The sequence below is a fragment of the Otolemur garnettii genome, unplaced genomic scaffold (genome assembly GCF_000181295.1).
Source record: "Otolemur garnettii isolate 467f Iridium unplaced genomic scaffold, OtoGar3 scaffold00051, whole genome shotgun sequence".
Classification (NCBI taxonomy): domain Eukaryota; kingdom Metazoa; phylum Chordata; class Mammalia; order Primates; family Galagidae; genus Otolemur; species Otolemur garnettii.
In genome coordinates, this window is record NW_003852446.1 from 3,775,553 (window position 1) to 3,796,628 (window position 21,076).

The window sequence follows — 21,076 nt, forward strand, 5'->3', positions numbered from 1 at the left end:
TTATCCCTGAAGAGTAAGTTGAGAGGTACTGGTGGTAAAAATGATGCACATTTAATTTTTTAACAAAATAAAAACATCTACCTATATACAGAGTTCATTATTACCTCTGTGGCAGTGTAAAGTGCCATATTCAAAAAGAAAAGATGTGTGTATACCTACTGGTATAGAATATATAAATATGGTAAAGTATCATATGAAGAATAAACATATCCAATAAAATATATCTTTTAAAATTTTGGACACAGATATCATCATATAAAGATGTGAGAAATGAATGCCTAGTTACCTGTCCAAGCTTAGCAAAAATATGAAAGGTTTTAAAATATTAAGTATTTTACTGAAAATTTTTAAACAGACTCTATCCAAACCACCCTTGGTGGTATAAATATCTCCTGCTAAAAAATCATCATTCTATCTAATTGATAATTTTAAAAGTTTATCAAAAACGGGTAAGAATACTTCATAAAAGCTTTTTTCCTTTAAATATGAGCAAATACAAAAGACAAATAATAAAAGAAGGGAAAATAATTTATATGGCTATTCCCTTTCTGGAAACTGATAGAAGACAAAGAGAACACCGAAGAGTATCAGACAGATAAAGTATCGGAGAAAGAGATGATATCTATAAGTGCACCTTTAAATTCTCTGCTGAGGAAAAATTCTCACAGATTTAATTATAAGTTGTGAGTCCCTGATATTTTTTACTTTGGGATTTAGCTGTTTTGGTTTTTCTGCTTACTACATGACGTATATGTGTAAATTGTACAATGAAAATAACAAAAAGAAAAATAACAAATTTCCACTTTGAAAATGCTAACACATCAAATGGTTCTTAAAGAAGTAGACTGAACTGCTTAGTTCTGTAATTCTGATAAAATACTTTTATAGGAACCTTCTATAAAACCGCTAAGAGAAGAAAAATACTTTTAAACATTATCAGTAAACCTGAGAATTATGTCCAACCTAAACTTATACATTTTTTTCAATTATATTTTCCTTCTTTAAGTTTTTCAATGTAGTAACATAACTTCAATGCTGGCCCCAGCTTCAGCCCCATATACTTCATTATCATATCACTCTTGAGTAGTAGCAGAGCCTTCCCATCAATTTCCTACAAAGAAAAGGAAATTACCATAATTAATGTTTTCATATTTGTCTATGAGAAGAACATGTACAAGAGTAGCTGAACATTCCAGATAGGTATTCCCTGCATATGCATTTATGTCCTTAAAACTATTAAAAATGTAATTTATAGCTTTCCTATGATGGCTAAACACCACACTGTACCCCATGATAGTATTAATGTACACAAACATGATTTAACAATAAAAATAATTAAAAAAAGAAAAAAGAAAAAATATATGTAATTATACAGTGAAGCATTGATAATTTATAAATTTACTTCTAATTGTAAGACAAAGGAAATTTAACCTTGCATTTTCAAAAAATATAATAGGCATCAAACATTTTAATACTATATATTGAATAAAATACTACATATATCTATGACAAAGAGTCAAAAACTATGAACAACAGAAATGAATTTCAGACAGTCATTAACTTTCTGAGAAGGCCTGGGAATATGTCAGCATCAATGCAACTGTAAATGTGCTATACGATGCTGTCTTTATGTTGAAAGCTAATAGTCATTTGTCTGAAATTAGATGCTAAAACTACTGATTTTCTTAGAATATTGAAAAAGGTACCTCAGATATTAGATCACTAATTTAATTTGTTAGAAAACACTGAAACTATTACTTAATTGTCACAAGGCATCCTCCTGAAATTCTTTTTTTTTTTTCAGTTTTTGGCTGGGGCTGGGCTTGAACCCGCCACCTCCAGCATATGGGGCCAGTGCCCTACTCCTTGAGCCACAGGTGCTGCCCTCCTACTGAAATTCTCTATCACCTTAATTGACCAATTTATGTCACAGTATTTGGTATCCGTGAGTTCCTGTTTAAAACAAAGCTGCATTTAATCTTTTTTTTTTTGCAGTTTTTGGCCAGGTCCGGGTTTGAACCTGCCACCTCCGGTATATGGGGCCGGCACCCTACTCCTTTTAGCCACAGGCACGACCCCATTTAATCTTAAACAGTTGCTGAATTCACTGGATATCATCAGAAGGAGGACACCCTCTTATAGCTTGTAGTCACCCTCATATTCATGGTCCTGAGACCCAGCTGGGAGCAGGTGGGATGGGAGGATCCTTGTATCTGTCATGACAAAAGAAGCGATGCTGCTCTATCATCATCTGGTAAGAACTTATGGCCGTTTGTGTATTAGGCACTTAAACATCCATTTTATTTATTAATTTTTTTATTTTTTGAGACAGAGTCTCCCTTTGTCACCATCGGTAGAGTGCTATAGCATCATAGCTCATAGCAACCTCCAACCAATCTTGGGCTTAAGTGATTCTCTTGCCTCAGCCTCCCAAGTAGCTGGGACTACAGGCGCCCACTACAAGGCCCAGCTTTTGTTGTTGTTGTTGCTGCTGCTGAAGTTTTCATTGCTGTTTTAGCTGGCAGGGGCTGGGTTCAAACCCACCACCTTCAGTATATGGGGTCAGCACCCTACCCACTGAGCCACAGGTGCCACCTTTTTTCTTTTTGGTAGAGACAGAGTCTCACTCTATTGCACTCGGTAGAGTGCCATGGCATCACAGCTCACAGCAACCCCAAACTCCTGGACTTAGGTGATTCTCTTGCCTCAGCCTCCCAAGTAGTTGGGACTACAGGCGCCCACCACAACACCCGGCTATTTTTTGGTTGTAGTTGTCATTGTTGATTGGCACATATGGGCTGGATTGGAACCTGCCAGCTCCGGTGTATGCGCCTGGTGCCCTAGCTGCTGAGCTACAGGTGCCAAGCCTAAATATCCATTCTAAAAACAGACTATTTATCCACCATTTAGAATCTAACTTTGAGAAAAATAACCTTTCTTACATATGGAAAAATCAGTCAATAGGGTTCCCCCACCATCCACACAGTATCCATTTGAAGGGCCTGCACAGAGGTCAAAGGCATTATGGCAGGAAAACCGGATCAAAAGATACATTACATGTTGCCTGAAGAGGTCAGCGAGTGGGCCTGCTATTTGAGGATCTGTATGTTTCATAAACAGTATCACTTCATCCACAGACCAGGTTGAAGGGTCCTTAGAGACTTCTTGTTTCAGGGCACTGGGGTCAGGTACACCTATATAACTTGGATCTTCAATAGGGGGGAAAAAAGACAAATCATACTTGACCTAATTATTATCCTGAAAGAAGAAATGTTAAGTAGGGAACAGTGGTCTCATTCCTGGAATGTTCTGTTAAGTACCCCAGCCAGTACTCAAGACTCTAACCGTAAAATCTAGTAAAAGCCTATAAAAAGATGTGAGGATGGCTACAGCATTCTGACAATTTAGACAGAAACACCATCTCCTTTAACTCAGCAAAGACATAATTTAAACAGCAAAACAATTATTGCCAAGGCGAACCCTATCTATAAATTAATTTACATTTTTGTGGGATTTCTGTTTTCTTTCATCAGCATCTAGCATGTCTGGAATATGATGTAACTAGTTTTACAGATTACTACAGATAAACTATATATAAAGATATGATTTCTAATAGAACCATAAGATTTTCTCTTTTTAGACTTATAGAAAAATAATTTAATTGGGCTCATACCTTCAAAACAATCAGAGAAGTCTATAAACATTACAGTTCTGTTATTAGAATAATTGTATGAAACAAATTAATCATGTGAAAAATAAAGTCTAGATATGTGTTTCTCCTGAATGGCTTTGCTTTCTTTATGCAGGGTAGTAAATACTGGGATATTAACAAATATTTCTGAAATAAATACAATGAAAGTTATTCCTGCCCTCCCCCGTGTTATTGGATTTCTATCCCATAATAAAGGTTAGCAATTTCTTTCATTCAAATAATGGGGCAGGACAAGATGCTGTGTGAGCATTACTGGCTATTAGGAGTAGGTTCAGTGTTAAGTAACAGTTCCAACATCTTAAAGAAAATAACAGTAATGGTATCTCTAGACCAGGGGTGAACCTTTTTAAAAATTAAATACACAAACACTAACAACATCTGATTAGGAAAAATAAATATGGCCTGTGCATACTCTTTGTGATACCCAACACCACAGAAAAGCAAAAAAAAAAAGTCTTCACAAAATCAGCATGTGGCCTGTGGACCCCAGGTCGGACACCCCTGCTCTAGACAGTTTTCAAGTGAAATATTTACCTATTCTCTGGATATGCAGGTAGCACAGGAGTAAAGAGTATGGTCCTAGAGCCAGAGTGTGGGTTCAAGGACTGGCCTAGCCACTTTCTAGCTGAAGGACCTTAGCCAAATGACTTCAGATTTCTCACCTAAAAATGTTTACCAGCATCTACATTTCAAGGAATTGTTATAATGATATAACATATGAGGCCATATAAGATATTATGTGCCTGGTACATAATTTCAGATAGTAATGAAAATTATTAGGATTTCTATTCTCATGTAATACCATTGTTACCACTAAGTTACCATTTCTATTACCAATTAAGTAAATTACTAGTAATTTTATTACTACTAGTCTTCCCATTGCTAGGAAGACCAAAAGTTAGCCTTCTGAAGCCCAACACCAGGCTATTTTGGCATGAACGTGATTAGGCAAACATCTGGAAATAAGATGTTCAGCATTAGAAATAACCTTGTAGAGCCTTTTACTAAGAAGACCTGTCTTTAAAAGGTCATACTTTGTGAAAATACTTAAGAATTCAGGGTATACTACCCCTTATGGAATAAGCACCTTTCTTTAGACTTTCTGGAAACAAACAATGTCATTCTAAAAACAGAGACAATCTACAAAGAGGGGTGGAGGATGAGATAACATTGTGTCACAGCATGTGCATAGCATGGTTGACCATAGATAACATCTGTGGTGAAAGGCAAGAGAATTATTTGGTTCCTACTTCCTTCACTCCTCAGCCTTGCCTAGATGACTACTTGGAGGAAAGGATGAAGTACTTATTCCCGCCCTCACTCTTCTTCATCCTTAATCCTTAAAGGGCACAGGGTATTAGCCCTGTTTGTAATACATATTACAGATGGAAGACCGGTCTGCCTCTTTCCAAATGGCAACAGGATACTGCCCTGTTTATGCGTGCCCCATCTTCCTGGTAGATCTAAGGATGTGGACAATGTGGAAATGCTGTGGCTATACCAACAGTATGTCAAAGCCCAGATCTAGGGACCACATGCAGGCTGGGACCAGGAAAGGGCTCAAGAGAAAGAAGATACACCAGAAAGAGGGAGTGTGTCTTTCCAGTCCCCAGAGTCATGGGAAGTTTTTGAATCTAGGTAGTACCAAGGAAATGGTAAATTACAGCTGTTCAAGAACCACTAATCTGAGATAATCTGAAAAGTTTCTATCAGAGACATAGTTGATGATCCAGATCCTCAGAGAAGAGTTCTGTGATGCCATGAGGATTGGAGCATCCCTCTAACAGTAAAGTGAAAGGCAGGACCTGTCCTCCCCAATTTGAGCACTTTCTCCAATGTGATACACTCTCAGGGGATACTGTTGGGTATGCAAACCTCAAGGGGAAAGACAAAAATAATGGTTTTTAAATATACCTTCGTTTTTCTTTGGCATTTGGAATGTGGTGAATGATGCGCTCCCCACTAGTGGTGAACCTGAAGTGACTGTCATATTTTCAGAATTATCTCTGGAGACTGAAGTAGTAGCATGCATAATACTTCCACGGGCAAGACGCAAGGCACTTTCTGAGTGTGTTGACAATTTATCAGAATCTTCAGAAAGCTTTTCCTCTTTTGGCATGCCATCTCCCTCAGGATGTATTTCTTCTTCTACAGGGAAAAAAACAAAGAACGTTATCTTCAATAGATTTGCAGCTCACATATACTATGAAAAGGTCGAAAATCCCATCCCCAACAACAGTTCACTTAACTGATGCTATACTGAACCACAAACATCTAACACCAAGAACATGGGCCATCCCTTCCTTGGCATTTATACCAATGGACACATTGATTCTATGAAATCACCTAGATTTTTCATGGTAACTTACTATCCCTTGCCAGTCTTGCTACCAAAGCTGTGAACACCTCACTAAGGCATTCATTTTTAAGAAGGCAGTTCTTCATGACGATTTGTTATTATATGATCATACTGTTGGTTTCTAACATTTGCTTACTAGCTGGGCAGTTAACACTTTTACTAGGTTTTTCTATTTTTCTTCTACCAGTTTCTGGCGATACAAAACTGAATAAAAAAGGTTGTTGTGATTATTTTTTATCTGAGTAGAAATGACAGCTGTACACTTCTGAAAGGACTGAAGTACTCAACAAAGCTGCCAAAGTAGCAGCCTAACTGCCAAACTTATTTGGGCAAATTCGTCTCCCTACCCCTAATACTACCATCCCAAGAGTATATGTATGTGGCAGTAGAAGAACTTTTCTTCCCAATCCTGGGACATGTAAATGCCATTTACCTTTAAATGTATCCATCAGTGGTTTGGGAACCTTAGGAGAAAGAGGAACCACAGAAGACAGAGGTTCTTCAGCAGATCGTTTCATGCTTTTCTTTTCTAATGTACCCTCTTTTGCTGCTTGTTTAAAAAAAAAAGGGTTCTGTTATAATGAATTATATACTCAATAATTTTCATATCATCAATATGAAATACTTCTGTTTCTAAATAATTTGACTACCATAACTTTATCAGTAATTTGTCAATTATCTGACTGTTCACAAATAATGTGTTTATTTCATCCTATTAAATATTTCCACTGAAATAATATTCAAGGATTAAAAGCATTTCCAGAAGGAGTATGTCTAGGATTTTTTATTCTAGGCCATCAGATATCTCTAAATACTTCAGAAGACAGCGAGGCAACCCATTATAGTCTGTCTAAAAAGGGTTGGAAAAATTGTTTCCATGAGCTAGAGGATTTAAGACTTAACAAAAGTTAAAAAGACAGGGTATAAAGGATACACTCCATTTTTTAGACAATAATCTTGGGCTAGGGCTACCCTTATAACTCTATTGCTTAACTTATCATTCAACCAAATGTAATTCTACCTAAAGGATCACTCTTTAAGCATGATTGTGAAAATGATTATAATTTGAATTATCAATTATATCCTAAGTATCAACATTATCTTGGTTTAACCTCCAACTAAAAGGACAAATAAGGTATAACAGAAATCTAAAAATTCTGATAATAAACCTCAAAAGGGAGGAAAGACTGCAAAGATGAAGTACCAAAGTCAAGCTTCATCTGGTTCAAAATTTTGGCTGGGGGCACTGAAATCATATGATGAGCAACCTTCAGCAATCTAGTAACTGAATGAATACAAATGTAAGTGGCAGTAGAAGAACTTTTCTTCCCAACCCTGGAACATGTAAATGGCATTTACCTTGGAATGCAGACATCATCATCGGTGATTTGGAAAACACAGGAGAAGGAGGATAACAAGGCATAAACGGCTTAAGTTGTTCAGGAGATCCTCTGATGCCTTCACTTTCTGATATATCCTGTTTTTCTGTTTTTTTTTAAAAAATAAAGGTTATGTCATAACGAATTATATACTCAAGCTCTTACTACTTGAGTTTTATTTTTAATCATGGACTATAAAACCAACAGGCAACACATATGATGCATGACATATATTTCTATAATTAAGATGTTGAAATTCCAAGGAAAGATATACATTATAATATTATATTTTTATTCACTTAATAGTATGGGAAATGCTAGTGCTATAGTATAGTTTTCCATAGATATTTGTTTCTTCAAAATCTTGGCAATATTAGAAAAAGTCTTTACGTATCTTTTATTATAATATACTAGTGCTTTCTTTTTGAAAAGTTTAGGATGCTGCTATATGCTCTACTATCTGGGGCTGGAACAAACATAAAATTAACTACTGACTTCTGCTTCTGGGTTTTGTAGTAAGCTAAGGTAGGAACTAAGCCTATGGTACTGACACATACCTATAGTGTATGTCCCTTCTGTAAGAATTAGGTCAACTTAAGGAGGGATCAACTATGGAGGTTCTAATGTATATATGCACCTAACAACAGAACTCCAAATATATGAAGCAAAAAACTAATACTGAAAGGAATAATAGGCATTTCAACAATAATAGTCAGACTACCATACCTCACTTTTAACAATGGATAAAACAAGTAGGTAAAAGATCAACACAGACATAGAAGAACTGAACAGCACTACTAAACAACTACATCTCACATATATCTTTAGAACCTCCATCCAACAAGAGCAGAATATATATTCTTCTCAAGTGCATACGCAACATTCTAGAAGAAAGACCATATGTGGGATGCCATAAGTTAAATCTTAATATATTCATAAGCATTGAAACCATACAAACTATGTTCCTCAACCACAATGGAAAAAAATTAAGAGTAACAGAAACAAACCTGGAAATTTAATGAATAAGTGGAAATTAAACAGTACACTCCTAAGTAAACAATGCATAAAAGAAGAAATTAAAAATGAAATTTAAAAAATTCTCTGAAAAAGGGCGGCTCCTACGGCTCAAAGGAGTAGGGTGCCGGCCCCATATACTAGAGGTGGCGGGTTCAAACCTAGCCCTGGCCAAAAACTGCAAAAAAACCCTCTGAAATGAATGAAAACGTAACATAGAACTTACAGAATGCAGTTAAAATCTGTGCTTGGGGGAAATTTATTGCCTTAAACACCTATGTTACAAAGAAGAAAGCTCTCAAAATCAGTAATCTAAGCTTTCTACCTTAAGAAACTAGGAAAGAAGAGCAAAATAAATCATAGGAAGCAGAAGGAAGACATAATAAAAATGGAGAAATAAAAAACAGAAAGATAATAGAGAAAAATCAATGAAACCAAAAGTTGGTTCTTTGAAAAGATCAATAAAACTTAGAAAGTTTTAGTTATATTGGCCAAGAAAATAAGACAGAAGACTCAAATTACTAAAATCAGAAATGAAAGTAGAAAAATCATACCTTACACAAATAAATAGAAATATATGAGAATACTAAGAACAACTGTATGCCAACAAACTAGATAACGTAGATGAAACTGAAAAATTCCTAGAAATATGTAAACTACTGAAACTGACTTAGGAAGAAATAAAAAACCTGAATAGATCTAAATTAAGTAAAATTACCAAATAAGTAATCTTTAAAACTTCTTACAAAGTAAAGCCCAGGCCCAGATGACTTTACTGGTAAATTCTACCAAACATCTAAAAAGAATTAGCCCCAATCCTTTGTAAAACCATTTAAAAACCAGAAGAGAACATTTCCAAATTCAGTCTGTGAAGCCAATATATTACCCTGATGCTAAAGCCAAACAAAAGACATTATAAGAAAGAAAATTACAGATCAATATCCCTTATGAATGCATAGAAAAATAATCCTCAACAAAACACTAGCAAACTGAATCCAATCACACATGAAAAGGATTATACACCATTATCAAGTGGGACTTATCCCAGGGATGGAAGGTTGGTTCAAGATATGAAACAGCAATATAATATGCTGTTATTAACTGAATAAAGGACCAAAATCACACGATCATCTCAATAGACATAGAAAAAAAGTACTTGAACAAAACTAAACACCCTTTCATAATAAAAATTCTCAATAAGCTAAGAGCAGACCTGATAAAGAGCATATATGAAAAACACAAAGCTAACATAATGCTTAATGGTAAAAGATTAAATACTCCTCCCCTAATTAAGATCAGGAAGAAGACAAAGATATCCACTCTCATCACTTCTACAATACTGTACTAGAGTGTCTAATATCTAGACATGGTAACTGGTAGGAAAAATAAATAAAAGGCACCCAGATTGGAAGGGAATAAAAAACATTTCTATTCACAGATGACAGGAATTTATATTTAGAAAATCATAAGGAATACACCACACACAACTATGAGAATAAATGAATTCAGCAAGATTGCAGAATACAAAATCAATATAAAAAGCCAATCATATTTCTATACACTTACAATGAATAATTCAAAACTGAAATTAAGAAACTAATTCCATTTACAAGAGTATGAAAAGGAGTAGGGACAAATTTATTGAAAAGAGTACAAGATGTGTTCTCTGAAAACTTTAAGACATGTTTGAGATAAGGACCTAAATAAATGGAAAGACAGCCCCCATGTTCATCTACTGGAAGACTTAATACTATTAAGCTGGCAATACTTTTCAAATTGATCTACAGATTCAACATAACCCCTATTAAAAAATCTGAGCTGGCTTCTTTGCAGAAATTGATGAGCTGACCCTAAAACTCATATGGAAATGCAGGAGACCCAAAATAGCCAAAAATAACCTTGAAAAACAAGAACCAAGTTGGAGGACTCACACTTCCCAATGACAAAACTTACTACAAAAAGCTACAGTCATCAGCCTATCACAATAGACATATAGATCAATAAAACAGAAACAGAATTGAGAGTCTAGAATAAGTTAATACATTTATAGTCAATTGATTTTTAACAAGGATGCTAAAACAAATCAATAGGTAAAGTTTGTCAATAAATGGTGCTAGGACAATTGGATATTCACATACAAAAGAATGAAATTGGACCCCGACTTCACAAAATATACAAAAATTAACTTAAAATGAATTGATGACATAAGTGTAAAAGGTAAACTATAAAATTCTTCAGAGAAAATATAGGAGCAAATCTTTGTAAATATGGATTAGGCAATGGTTGTTTAGATATGACACTAAAAGAAAAAGTAATAAAAGAAAAAATAAATTGAACTTCACACAAATTAAAAATTTTTGTGCTTCAAATAACACCATTAAGAGTGACAAGACAGCCCAAAGAATGGGATAAGATACAGGTATCTGCAAGGCATGTATCTGATATGGGAACTGTATCTAGAATATAAAAAGAACTCTTACAATTCAACAATAAAAAGACAAAGGACCCACTTAAAAATGAGCAAAGGATTATTCTTTAAGCCTACAAGCACCTAGTATATCCACCTTGGTCTGCTATCCAATACTATCCAGTCCCAACCCAGCTTTGCACATTCAGGGTAGTATGGTCATAGACTGGTCAAAGAAGATACATGAATGGCCAATAAATGCAATAAAAGATGCTAAAAATCAGCCCTTAGGGAAATGCAAATCAAATCATAATGAGATGCTATTTCATACCCACTAGGATGGCTATAATAAATATGGACAACAGTAAGTGTTGACAAGGATGTAGACAAACTGGAACCCTCATACACTATGGATGGGAATGTAAAATATAATAGTATAGCCTCTTTGGAAAAGTCTGTTGGTTTCTCAACAAGGTAAATCCTGAATTAACTATGTGGGTAATTACCAAAGTTTTGAGATACACAAAAATCAAGAAATATAATACCCATGGGGATAGAAACAAATAAAGCCCTTCCAGCAACACCAATAAGTCAAACATGTTGAACTTACATAGGTGAATCAGAAAGGATGCTGTCAATTGTGTTTCTTGAAAGTGAAATAATGGACCATAACACTGTCTCAAAACTTACACACAGTGACCTACATGTATGACCCAGAAATTCTACTCCTGGGTTTATACCCAAAAGAACAGAGAACATGTATCTATACAAATAGTTGTACACAAATGTTCACTGCAGCAGTGTTCCTAATAGCCAAAAAGTAGAAATAATCTAAAAATCCATCAAATGATGAATAAACCAATTGTGAGATACCCATACCACAAAATATTTATCCATAAAAAGAAATGAGTAATGCTACATGCTACCAGATAGATGAGCCTTGAAAACATTATGTTAAATGAAAGAAGCCACACACAAAACAATACATACTGTATGATTCCATTAATATAATGACAGAAAGTAGATTAATAGTTTCCAGAGGGTGAGGAGAGGAGAGATTGGAGAATGTTGGAGTATGGGATTTCTTCTTGGGGTGATGACAATGTTCTGGAATTAGATAGTGGTGATAACTCTGTGAATATACTAAAAACCACTGAATTGTATTATACTTCAAAAGGATGTAATTATGGTATATGAATTATAGCTCGATAGTTATTATAAGAAATGCATCCTAAAGGTATAGCAGTCACAGGAACTAATAAATTCAAATTCCAGAGAGGGAAGAACCATTGTAGTTTAAAATGAAGATTTCGTCAAATGTTTTTCCCTGTGGGAATTTGCTGATTCTTGGCACCTGCAATGAAAATAGCATGAGACTCAGGCAGAGGGCTCTGCCAAGTAAAAAAAAAAAAAAAAAAAGATTTAGCTGCAAACCTCTAAAGGCCGAAAGTACAATTTCTGGGAGAATGCCTTAGTCCAGGGGGTCCAATGCTACAGTAAGCTATGATAGTGCCACTGCATTCCAGCCTGGGTGACAGAGCAAGACTCAGACTATTAAAAAAAAAAAAAAGGTACAATTTGCTTTCAGAGGTAAGGAGTTAGAGAATTGCCAGGGTCTCAATCAAAAGCCTGGGAGGGTAATACCTGAAGAACAGGAAAGAACCAGAGATAAACTGAGTCTTATTAACACAGCAATTCAGCCCCAATGCAGTTTAATCACTAATTGGAATGAGCCCTCTCTCTTTTTGCATAAAAAAGAAAAGAGGAAATCCTCTCAGGTAGAAATCTGGAGCCTCTGTAGATCTTTTATACACAATGTTCAACTAACAAAAAAATAACAGACTGCAAAGAAGGGAGAGCATATAACCAATAATTGAAAGAAAAACTACTGCTGTCAGCAACAAGAACTATGTAATTTTGATCAATATATTCAAGAAAACAAGAAAAATGGGCAGAAAAGATCAAAGAATCAAAAACTTCACCCAATAATTAGAATCTATTAAACAAAGAAGCAGATGGTTAATAGGGGAGAAAAATGAAGGCAATCACTTCGGACAAAAACTCTTTGGCAGTATCTGCTAAAGCTGAACTTATATATGTCTATGACTTAGCAATTCTACTCCTAGATAAAGAACAGAAAGGCATACATATTTCACCAAAATACACATACTAGAAAGTTCACAGTAATACTACTTATTAGGGCACAAAACAGAAAGTACCCAAATGGCTCCATATCATGGGGGCAAGTCTATACAATACAATATTTATTTAAACATAGAATATCTCATATTTATACAATACAGCAATGAGAATGAAGGATCTGACTACCTGCAACAATACAGATAAACTTACAAACAAAAATGTTGAGCAAAAAGAGCGCTAGACGCAAAATAGTATATGCTGTATAATTCTTTTTTAAAAAAAGTTCAAAACCAGGGAAAAATTAGTATATAGCACTAGAAGTCATCAGGACAACAGTTATCCTTGTGGAAAATGAGTAGTAGTGTATAAAGAAGGGTGTTTAACATTAGGATTGCTTCTACTGTACTGGTAATGTTTACTTTTTCAACCAGAATCTCGTTACAGAGGTGTGTTTGTTCACTTTGGGAAAACTAACCAAGTTGTATTATATTTTGCATACATTTTTCTCCATGTATGTTATACTTTAGTAATTTTACCTTAAAAATGACTACTGCTAAATATGAAAAAATGAATGTCAGAACTGAAGTCTCCTAAGAAGAGCACTCTGCCTTAATATTTTTAGACACTTACTCAAAAGATGAAAAATAAATGGAATACTAGATATGAAATCTTAGTAAGAATCAACTTCACAACATTTATATGTAATTTCTTTAACTATAAACTGACTTAAGAAAAGCATAAATGTTCCAGTTCAAAGCCATTTTCAAATAGCTACGCTCATGAGTGAAAACTAATAAAACCTAAAAATAATTTATAATAATATTATTTACTCAGTGTATTTTTTCAAGTAGTTGTCTATTCCAGTTATTTGGCCAACCTGAAAAATCATTGTGTTCAATTTGAAAAGAATTACATTTTCTGTAAAATCTTTCAAAGACTGGAGTTATATAAATCACTAGGTCTCTTAATACTTTGCGCAATAAACCAGAAAACTGTACTTTTCAACTTCTCTTAACTCATCCCCCCCCAAAAGTTCTTAGAAAAATCTATCAAATATACATACAACTCTCTTCCTACACAGGCGGCCATTCCCTTTCTACCCATCTTCCAATTTTCCTACCATTTTTGATGATCTCTCACCTCTTAAGAAGGAAAAAAAGGATATAACATCATATAAGAGCATGAACTTTTACTCTTCCTCTTAGCTCTGGCAGCTACCTTTTTTATTGCTTCTATTTCATGCTAGGCTTTGCAACCTTACTTTTAATCTCACAACTCAAGAGGTATCCACTTTGTAGATAAGGAAATTGAGACTCAGTCTTGGTACTTTGTCTATGGGCACAAAGCTAGTTAACAGTAGGATTTCGATTAAAATTCAGGCCTAGCAGACTTCATGCCTTTTCAGTATATAGATTATAAGGTCAGCATTGGAACCCAAGTCTGACAAACTCCAATACCTGTGCTCTTTCCATTCCACTGCCTCTTCATGTATACTTTTACACAGATGTCATAGTATCACAACTTTATTTTTAAAAGATTCATTTGGCAACTACCCCAAAGGGGAGAAACTGGAAAAGGGTTTCCAGTTAGGAGACGACTTTACCAAAACAAAGAATGCTTTAATAAGGTTCTGAAGCTGATAGTGACCAAAAAATGGAAAGGAGATGAATATAAGAGATCTCACTTAAATACAGGAGATAAGGTTTATCAGGGAAGGTGTGGAGGAATAGAAAAAAAAAATAGAGGGAACTTAAGAAGAGATGGTACTCAAGCTTTACATTTGAGTGGAATGCAAATGAGAATACCTAGACTTAAACAGAGAGTCTGTGATGATACCCTGTGTTTCCAGAATCAGCATGCCCTGGCTGGAAAACCATGAGGATACAATACCTGAGAACTTCAGGCACTCTTAAAAGATCCACACATAATCTTGCCATGGTAAGTGGAACACAGTTAGCTTTCATGAGTCCGATGAAAAAGGGACAAATCTCTCCCAAATAAAAAAGAACATTTAAGTTCAAAGAGCTTTCTAGCTTCAAAGATCAGAAGCAAGAAATGGGCTTTTGGTTCTACAGGACTAGACTATCCTCTTACATAGACAGTAGGTTGGAGTTCTTATGGAATAGAGGCAACCATGGCTTAAACATTAAACTTATGTCACTCAGTTGTCACATCTCTAAATGTAACAAAATCTTCATCTTCACAGCCAATGGATTTAACATGCCTTGCTAACTTTTTAAGATTATAAAGGTCAGTAACTTTAAAGCCACATCTTAATCTAACAGAAAATGTGTAACTCTGTGAGCTAGTCACAAAGATGCCAAACATAACCCACTGGCTTTGATGTTCAAATCTATTATGAATACAACAAGAAATTACCTTCCCGTTTTTTTAATGAACAGCCATTGATATATAGTACACATTTCTAATGAGTTCATTATGGCTAAAGTGTTTACTTCGAGGACACAAGATTCTCATGTTAAATAGAAATATAGTGTAAAAATTTACATTTTCTCTCACCTTGTTTAACCTCTTGCTCCGCAGGGGTAGAAGCAGAAGTAGAAGGACGCTTATAAGAGCTAAAAGGCTTGCTGCTCAAAAGGTTAACACACTCCATGCTGTGGCAGAGGGTCTCAAGAAAGCGAAGAGCAAATGACGCACTATTCACTGGAGGGAGCTGAACGGAATGAGTTTCCCCATCAAAAGAGGCTATTGGAGGAAAAGAAAGGAGCCACAGTCATCTTACAGAAACAAGAAATACAACATTAACAAAAACTCCCATTAATTTAGGAAATGTCTTATAAATCTAATTTGTAGTTTTTGCAATTCACAAGGGAATAATCTTAAATTATAAATTATAAAGGGTTCCTCTCATTCAAACACAATAGCCTATATTGATAAAAACATTCTCATTGAAAAATATTCATGATGTTAACAAAAACAACAGAAAGTCACTGATTTATAATACTTGCTTCTATTCCAAACATTCCATGGGTACAAATGTCATGGCATCTGATCAAATTATCATAGAAAACACCCACCTGCATCTTATCTCATAATGACTTCCTAAGTCACATTTTTATTTAGAGCTTCTTATAGATCAGTCTATTTTCTATAAAAATTAACATATATTATCAACTAAGGTATTAGTGAGCTTAAAACATCAAGGAAAAGGAAAACTGGCAGGCCCATAGTTCAGTGGGTAGGGCACCGGCCACATACACAGAGGCTGACAGGTTCGAACCTGGCTCAAGCCAGATAAAACAATGACAACTGCAGCAACAACAAAAAATGGCCAGGCGTTGTGGTTGGAGCCTGTAGTCCCAGCTACTTGGAAGGCTGACGCAAGAAAATCGCTTAAGCCTGTTTGAGGTTGCTGTGAGCTATGACACCATAGCACTCTACCCAGGGTGACAGCTTGAGACTCTGTTACAAAAAAAAAAAAAAAAAAAAAAAAAAAGGAAAACATCTGTACCTTTGACATTAATTTACAATATTACTCTGGCATTATTTGGTCTATTTTGAAAGTAAATTTTCCAAATCAGGGCTAAAAGTCTATAAACATAACTATTATAAGCCTATATAATAAATATTACAATATTATAGTTAACAGAACATAAATACTATAATCTATATATTATAAAATCCTAGCCTTCTTAATCTGTCATGGGATTGGTTAAAAAATAAAGTCCTATCCTTCTTGAAATCTAAACTCAAATTTGAAAAAAAAGCTGAATAAAGGATGAGCATACCAGTTATCACTTCTCCTCCACGATTATCTGGCTTAAGGAATCCAAAAACAATCTTAGACTGAAAGGCACAATCCACAAGGGCCTGCACGATCCGACGGAGAACCACATTCACTGGGCCTGGGCCAAAGTGGTCAGGAAGTACTTGGATTTTCCTTGGATCCAAGTAAGGGCCACAGTTTCCATGTTTGTTTATATAGACACAGACTTGAGGAAAAATATATATACAGACATAATAATGAGACTGATTAAAAGGAATTTTATGAAAATGCTACATAATCAATTACTATATCCCATTAGCCACTTTACTCAAAGAGAACCTAAATATAGTTACAATCAATGATCATTTCTACTACCTAAAAATAGGTAAGTATATTTTCAGATTCATGTAAAAATATTAAACCTGCAAAGAAACAATCAAAATATTTATTCAATTTTTTAGACTCTTATCCAAACTTACTTTAAAAAAAAAACTATAGAAGTTTTAGGAGCATCACCATTAAACAATTCTTCACACATTCCCACATTATATGAAATGGCATAAAGTTAGATGAACCAAAATTTCAATTTCAAAACTGGTCATACTGGTATACATATTGGTTGAATTTCTTTTAAATCTCCGATATCACACCTCAATTTTATTTTCTAAAGTAACCAAGTAATTTAAGCTATATGTCACAGTAACTTCTAATGATAGAGAAATTTGTTTCATTAAGTTTAAGAAAATAAAAATGTCCCTTCCATATATAAAATTTTTCCTTAGTGGGTTGGTGCCCTAGCACAGTGGTTATGGCGCTAGCCACATATACCAGAGCTAGCGGGTTGGCAGCCAGGCCAGGCCAGCTAACCAACAATGACAACTGCAACAAAAAATAGCTGGGCGTTGTGGTGGGCCACCTGTAGTTCCAGCTACTTGGGAGGCTGAGGCAAGAGAACTGCTTAAGCCTAAGAGTTTGAGGTTGCTATGAGCTATGACGCCATGGCATTCTACTGAGGGCAACATAATGAGACTATCCCAAAAAAATTTAAAAAGCTTTAAAACAAAGTTCGAGGTAGTTTTGAAAACACACATAATATAAAAAAAAATTTTTGAAATAAGATTAAGAGAAAACAAGAATAGATTTGACAATGATGTACATTTTCTTACTTAAATGCATAAAATACATTAAAGGTAAATGAATTTTCAAGTGCATTATATATTTAAACAGAATATTTTTCCTTAGCATCAAATACTTTAATATAAAAAATGCTAAAAGAAGGCCAGGCACAGTGGCTTACACTGTAATTCTGGCACTCTGGTAGGCTTAAGTGGGAGAAGCCTCTTAATCATCAGGAAGATCCATTGAGCTCAGGAGTTCCAGATCAGCCTGAGCAAAAAGGAAATCCCATCTCTACTAAAAGTAAAAAAAATTAGCCAGGCATTGTGGTGGGTAGGAGGCTGAAGGAGAGGGATCACCTGAACACTAAGGAGTTTGAGGTTGCTGTAAACTAGGCTGATGCCACGACACTCTATCCTGGGCAACAAAGTGAGATTCTGCCTCAAAAAAAAAAAATGCTAAAATAAATGTTTACTATTATCATCTTTTTTTCTCTTATTTCCAGGATTTCAAAGACACTGGAAATAATACAAAATAAAAGATTAGCAATTTTATACTCTTTTAAAAATACTAATTTACCTGTAGACATCACTATTTTTGATGACCCAACAGAAGCATCCCTTTCAGATGAATAGCCACGCTCTCTGGCCAGAGAAGCTATAGAAGTTGCAGATGTAGAACACATCACAGGAATAAATTTCTCCTGTTTAAAAAAAAAGGGGGGAGGGGAACACAAGTATATACCAACCATTAAAATATACTTAGGTAAGGAAGTCAGAAAGTTATAGACATCATAGGCTTGCAAAATTATCAGTTATCAGAAGTCCTCAAGGTTGGAAACACCTGTGTCTGTCATGAACTACAATACTTTCTAAACTGAGCTGTTCAGAAGCCCACAAACTATCTAGGTAGGGGACAAAGAGACCAAAATGATTCGGTTTCTCTACCCTATTCCCTGCTCCAACCAATCACTCCTTAGCCTAATTAGTTTACTCTGTAAAACTTATTTTACTTTGTGCTCCCTGTAAGACAACTTTTATTCACACTGCTAAAGAAAAGTCTGTAAATCTCTAACCCAGAGCAATCTATCTAACAGAGAAAAAAAAAATCCCAAAGTGAAAATCAGAGCTTATATTTAAAAAGCAGTTGCTCACTTAGTCTTCATTGCATCTAGCCTGCATTTCTCTACATTCATACAATTTTGGCAAAATTATAAGTGGCTTGTAGAAGTCTATACGAAATTATGCCTACTATATAGAAGAACCAAATGTCTACTGAGCATAATTAGACATCACTGATGTTTTATTTTATATCAACTCTTGGGGTTTTGTAGGAGCTACCTCCAAACATGACTCTCTAATATCAACTCTTGTGCCTAGAAAAGGTAATAACAGAGGACATTTATTAATAAAAGACTGGAACAAAGGAGCAAAAATTAGGATAACACTCAGTATTATTGAAATTTATTTTCTTAATAATGATTGTCATTTGCATTCACAATATTCTAGTAAATGATACTATTTTTTTTCTGTAGAGACAGAGTTTCACTTATAGACCTCCGTAGAGTGCTGTGGTGTCACAGCTTACAGCAACCTCTAACTCCTGGGCTTAGGTGATTCTCTTGCCTCAGCCTCCCAAGTAGCTGGGACTACAGGCGCCCGCCACAACGCCCAGCTATTTTTTTGTTGCAGTTTGACTAGGGCCGGGTTTGAACCCATGACCCTCAATATATGGGGCCGGCACCCAACTCACTGAGCCACAGGTGCCGCCCTAAATGATACTATTTTTAAGTAATGAAATATAATTATTGTGTTAATAATCTCTTTCAATATTTAAAAAATCTGAAATTGAACAAAGGTATTTATTTAGAAACACTGAAAATTGATCAAAGGTACACATATATAGAAAATGTACTTCTCTACTTCTAGAATCCTTAAGGAAAGGTAGAAAATGACAGCTGGCAAGGAATGAGTCTGTGGCAAGAAAAATTTTTTACTTGAAAGACGTTGAATAACCAAACTATGAACACAGAAGTACTAAAACAAGGATGTTGAGTAACTGCAAGAAAATCTTCATCTTTTCATGGTAAAATAACGAAGCTAAAGAAGATAAAGTGAACTGAAATGCTGTATTTGAAACAAAAAAATTAGAGTTTATTACCAAGTAAGATTAGAGTACCTGTCTCTTTCTCCCTCCCACCACTAAATACTGTTTTCAAAGAGATCTCTTAAAAATGATCAAATTAGAACTGAAATCAGAAAATAAAGGAGTCAGAAGAAACTGTTTGGAGTTATAACTTTACCATTATGCCAACTCATCACAAAGAATTTTTTCAGCAGCTGGAAAATACACACGCATGTTAATTTTTTAAAATGCATTTAACATATTTCATTTTAAATTTCACTTATTAGCTTTTAATTTTATTTTTCATTTAAAAAATTGCATCAGGAAAGGAGGAGGAGAGAGGGGGTTTGATAAGCTGTCACCTAATGGGCACAATATAGGGGTATATGGCACACCTCCAAAGGGCTCAACTACAACTTGGACCTTACCTAACAAACACAATGTAATCTAATCATATGTGCCCTTATACTAATCCAAAAAAAATTCTGGAACTAGATAGTAAAATAAATAAAACATTTCATCTGATATGATTTGTATTAGAATAATCTGGTATTTTTCAATGTTTACAACTTGTATATATTTGAAATACATAGTTTAACTGGGTTCTGATTTTTATTTTATAAATTTTAAATGTTTTAAAATAAGAATACAGTATCAATATAAATATTTTTAATCAAAATGCTGTTATTTTGTTCCATACTGTAAACAGTAGTTGAAACAAAAATAAAATATTGTATGCCACTGAAATTTAATACAGTCAGCCCCAACAGATCTGAGAAGATTCTGTATATAAATTTAGAGTGCATCTCTTATAAATAGGATATATTTGGGTCTTCTAGAAATCCATTCTGATAATCTTTTAATTGGAGATTTTATTCCACTAACTTTTAACACAATTATCAACATGTTTGGGTCTGGGTCTGCCACTTTATTTTTGCTTTCTATTTGTCTCCTCTGTGTTGTGTTCTTTTATTCCTCCTTTCCTGTCTTTTTAAAAATTATCTGAATATTCTTTGAATATTTTCTACTAATACCCTGCTTCCTCACATGCTACACAAAGTATACTTGACTCAAGGCTAAAAACCACAAAAAT

General features: G+C 34.7%; 1 protein-coding gene across 1 annotated transcript in view; it reads right to left on the reverse strand.

The window, feature by feature from the left end:
• Positions 1–982: 982 nt before the first annotated feature.
• The window catches only part of SCML2 (Scm polycomb group protein like 2), a 47,725-nt gene continuing 27,631 nt past the window's right edge, over positions 983–21,076 (reverse strand). The window contains exons 7-13 of the mRNA XM_003791929.1: positions 18,439–18,562; positions 16,766–16,969; positions 15,534–15,722; positions 6,505–6,621; positions 5,627–5,860; positions 3,058–3,209; positions 983–1,111 (exon numbers count right to left, since the gene is read on the reverse strand). Of these exons, the coding sequence (XP_003791977.1) occupies positions 983–1,111; positions 3,058–3,209; positions 5,627–5,860; positions 6,505–6,621; positions 15,534–15,722; positions 16,766–16,969; positions 18,439–18,562 (1,149 nt within the window). The remainder of the gene's footprint in view (positions 1,112–3,057; positions 3,210–5,626; positions 5,861–6,504; positions 6,622–15,533; positions 15,723–16,765; positions 16,970–18,438; positions 18,563–21,076) is intronic.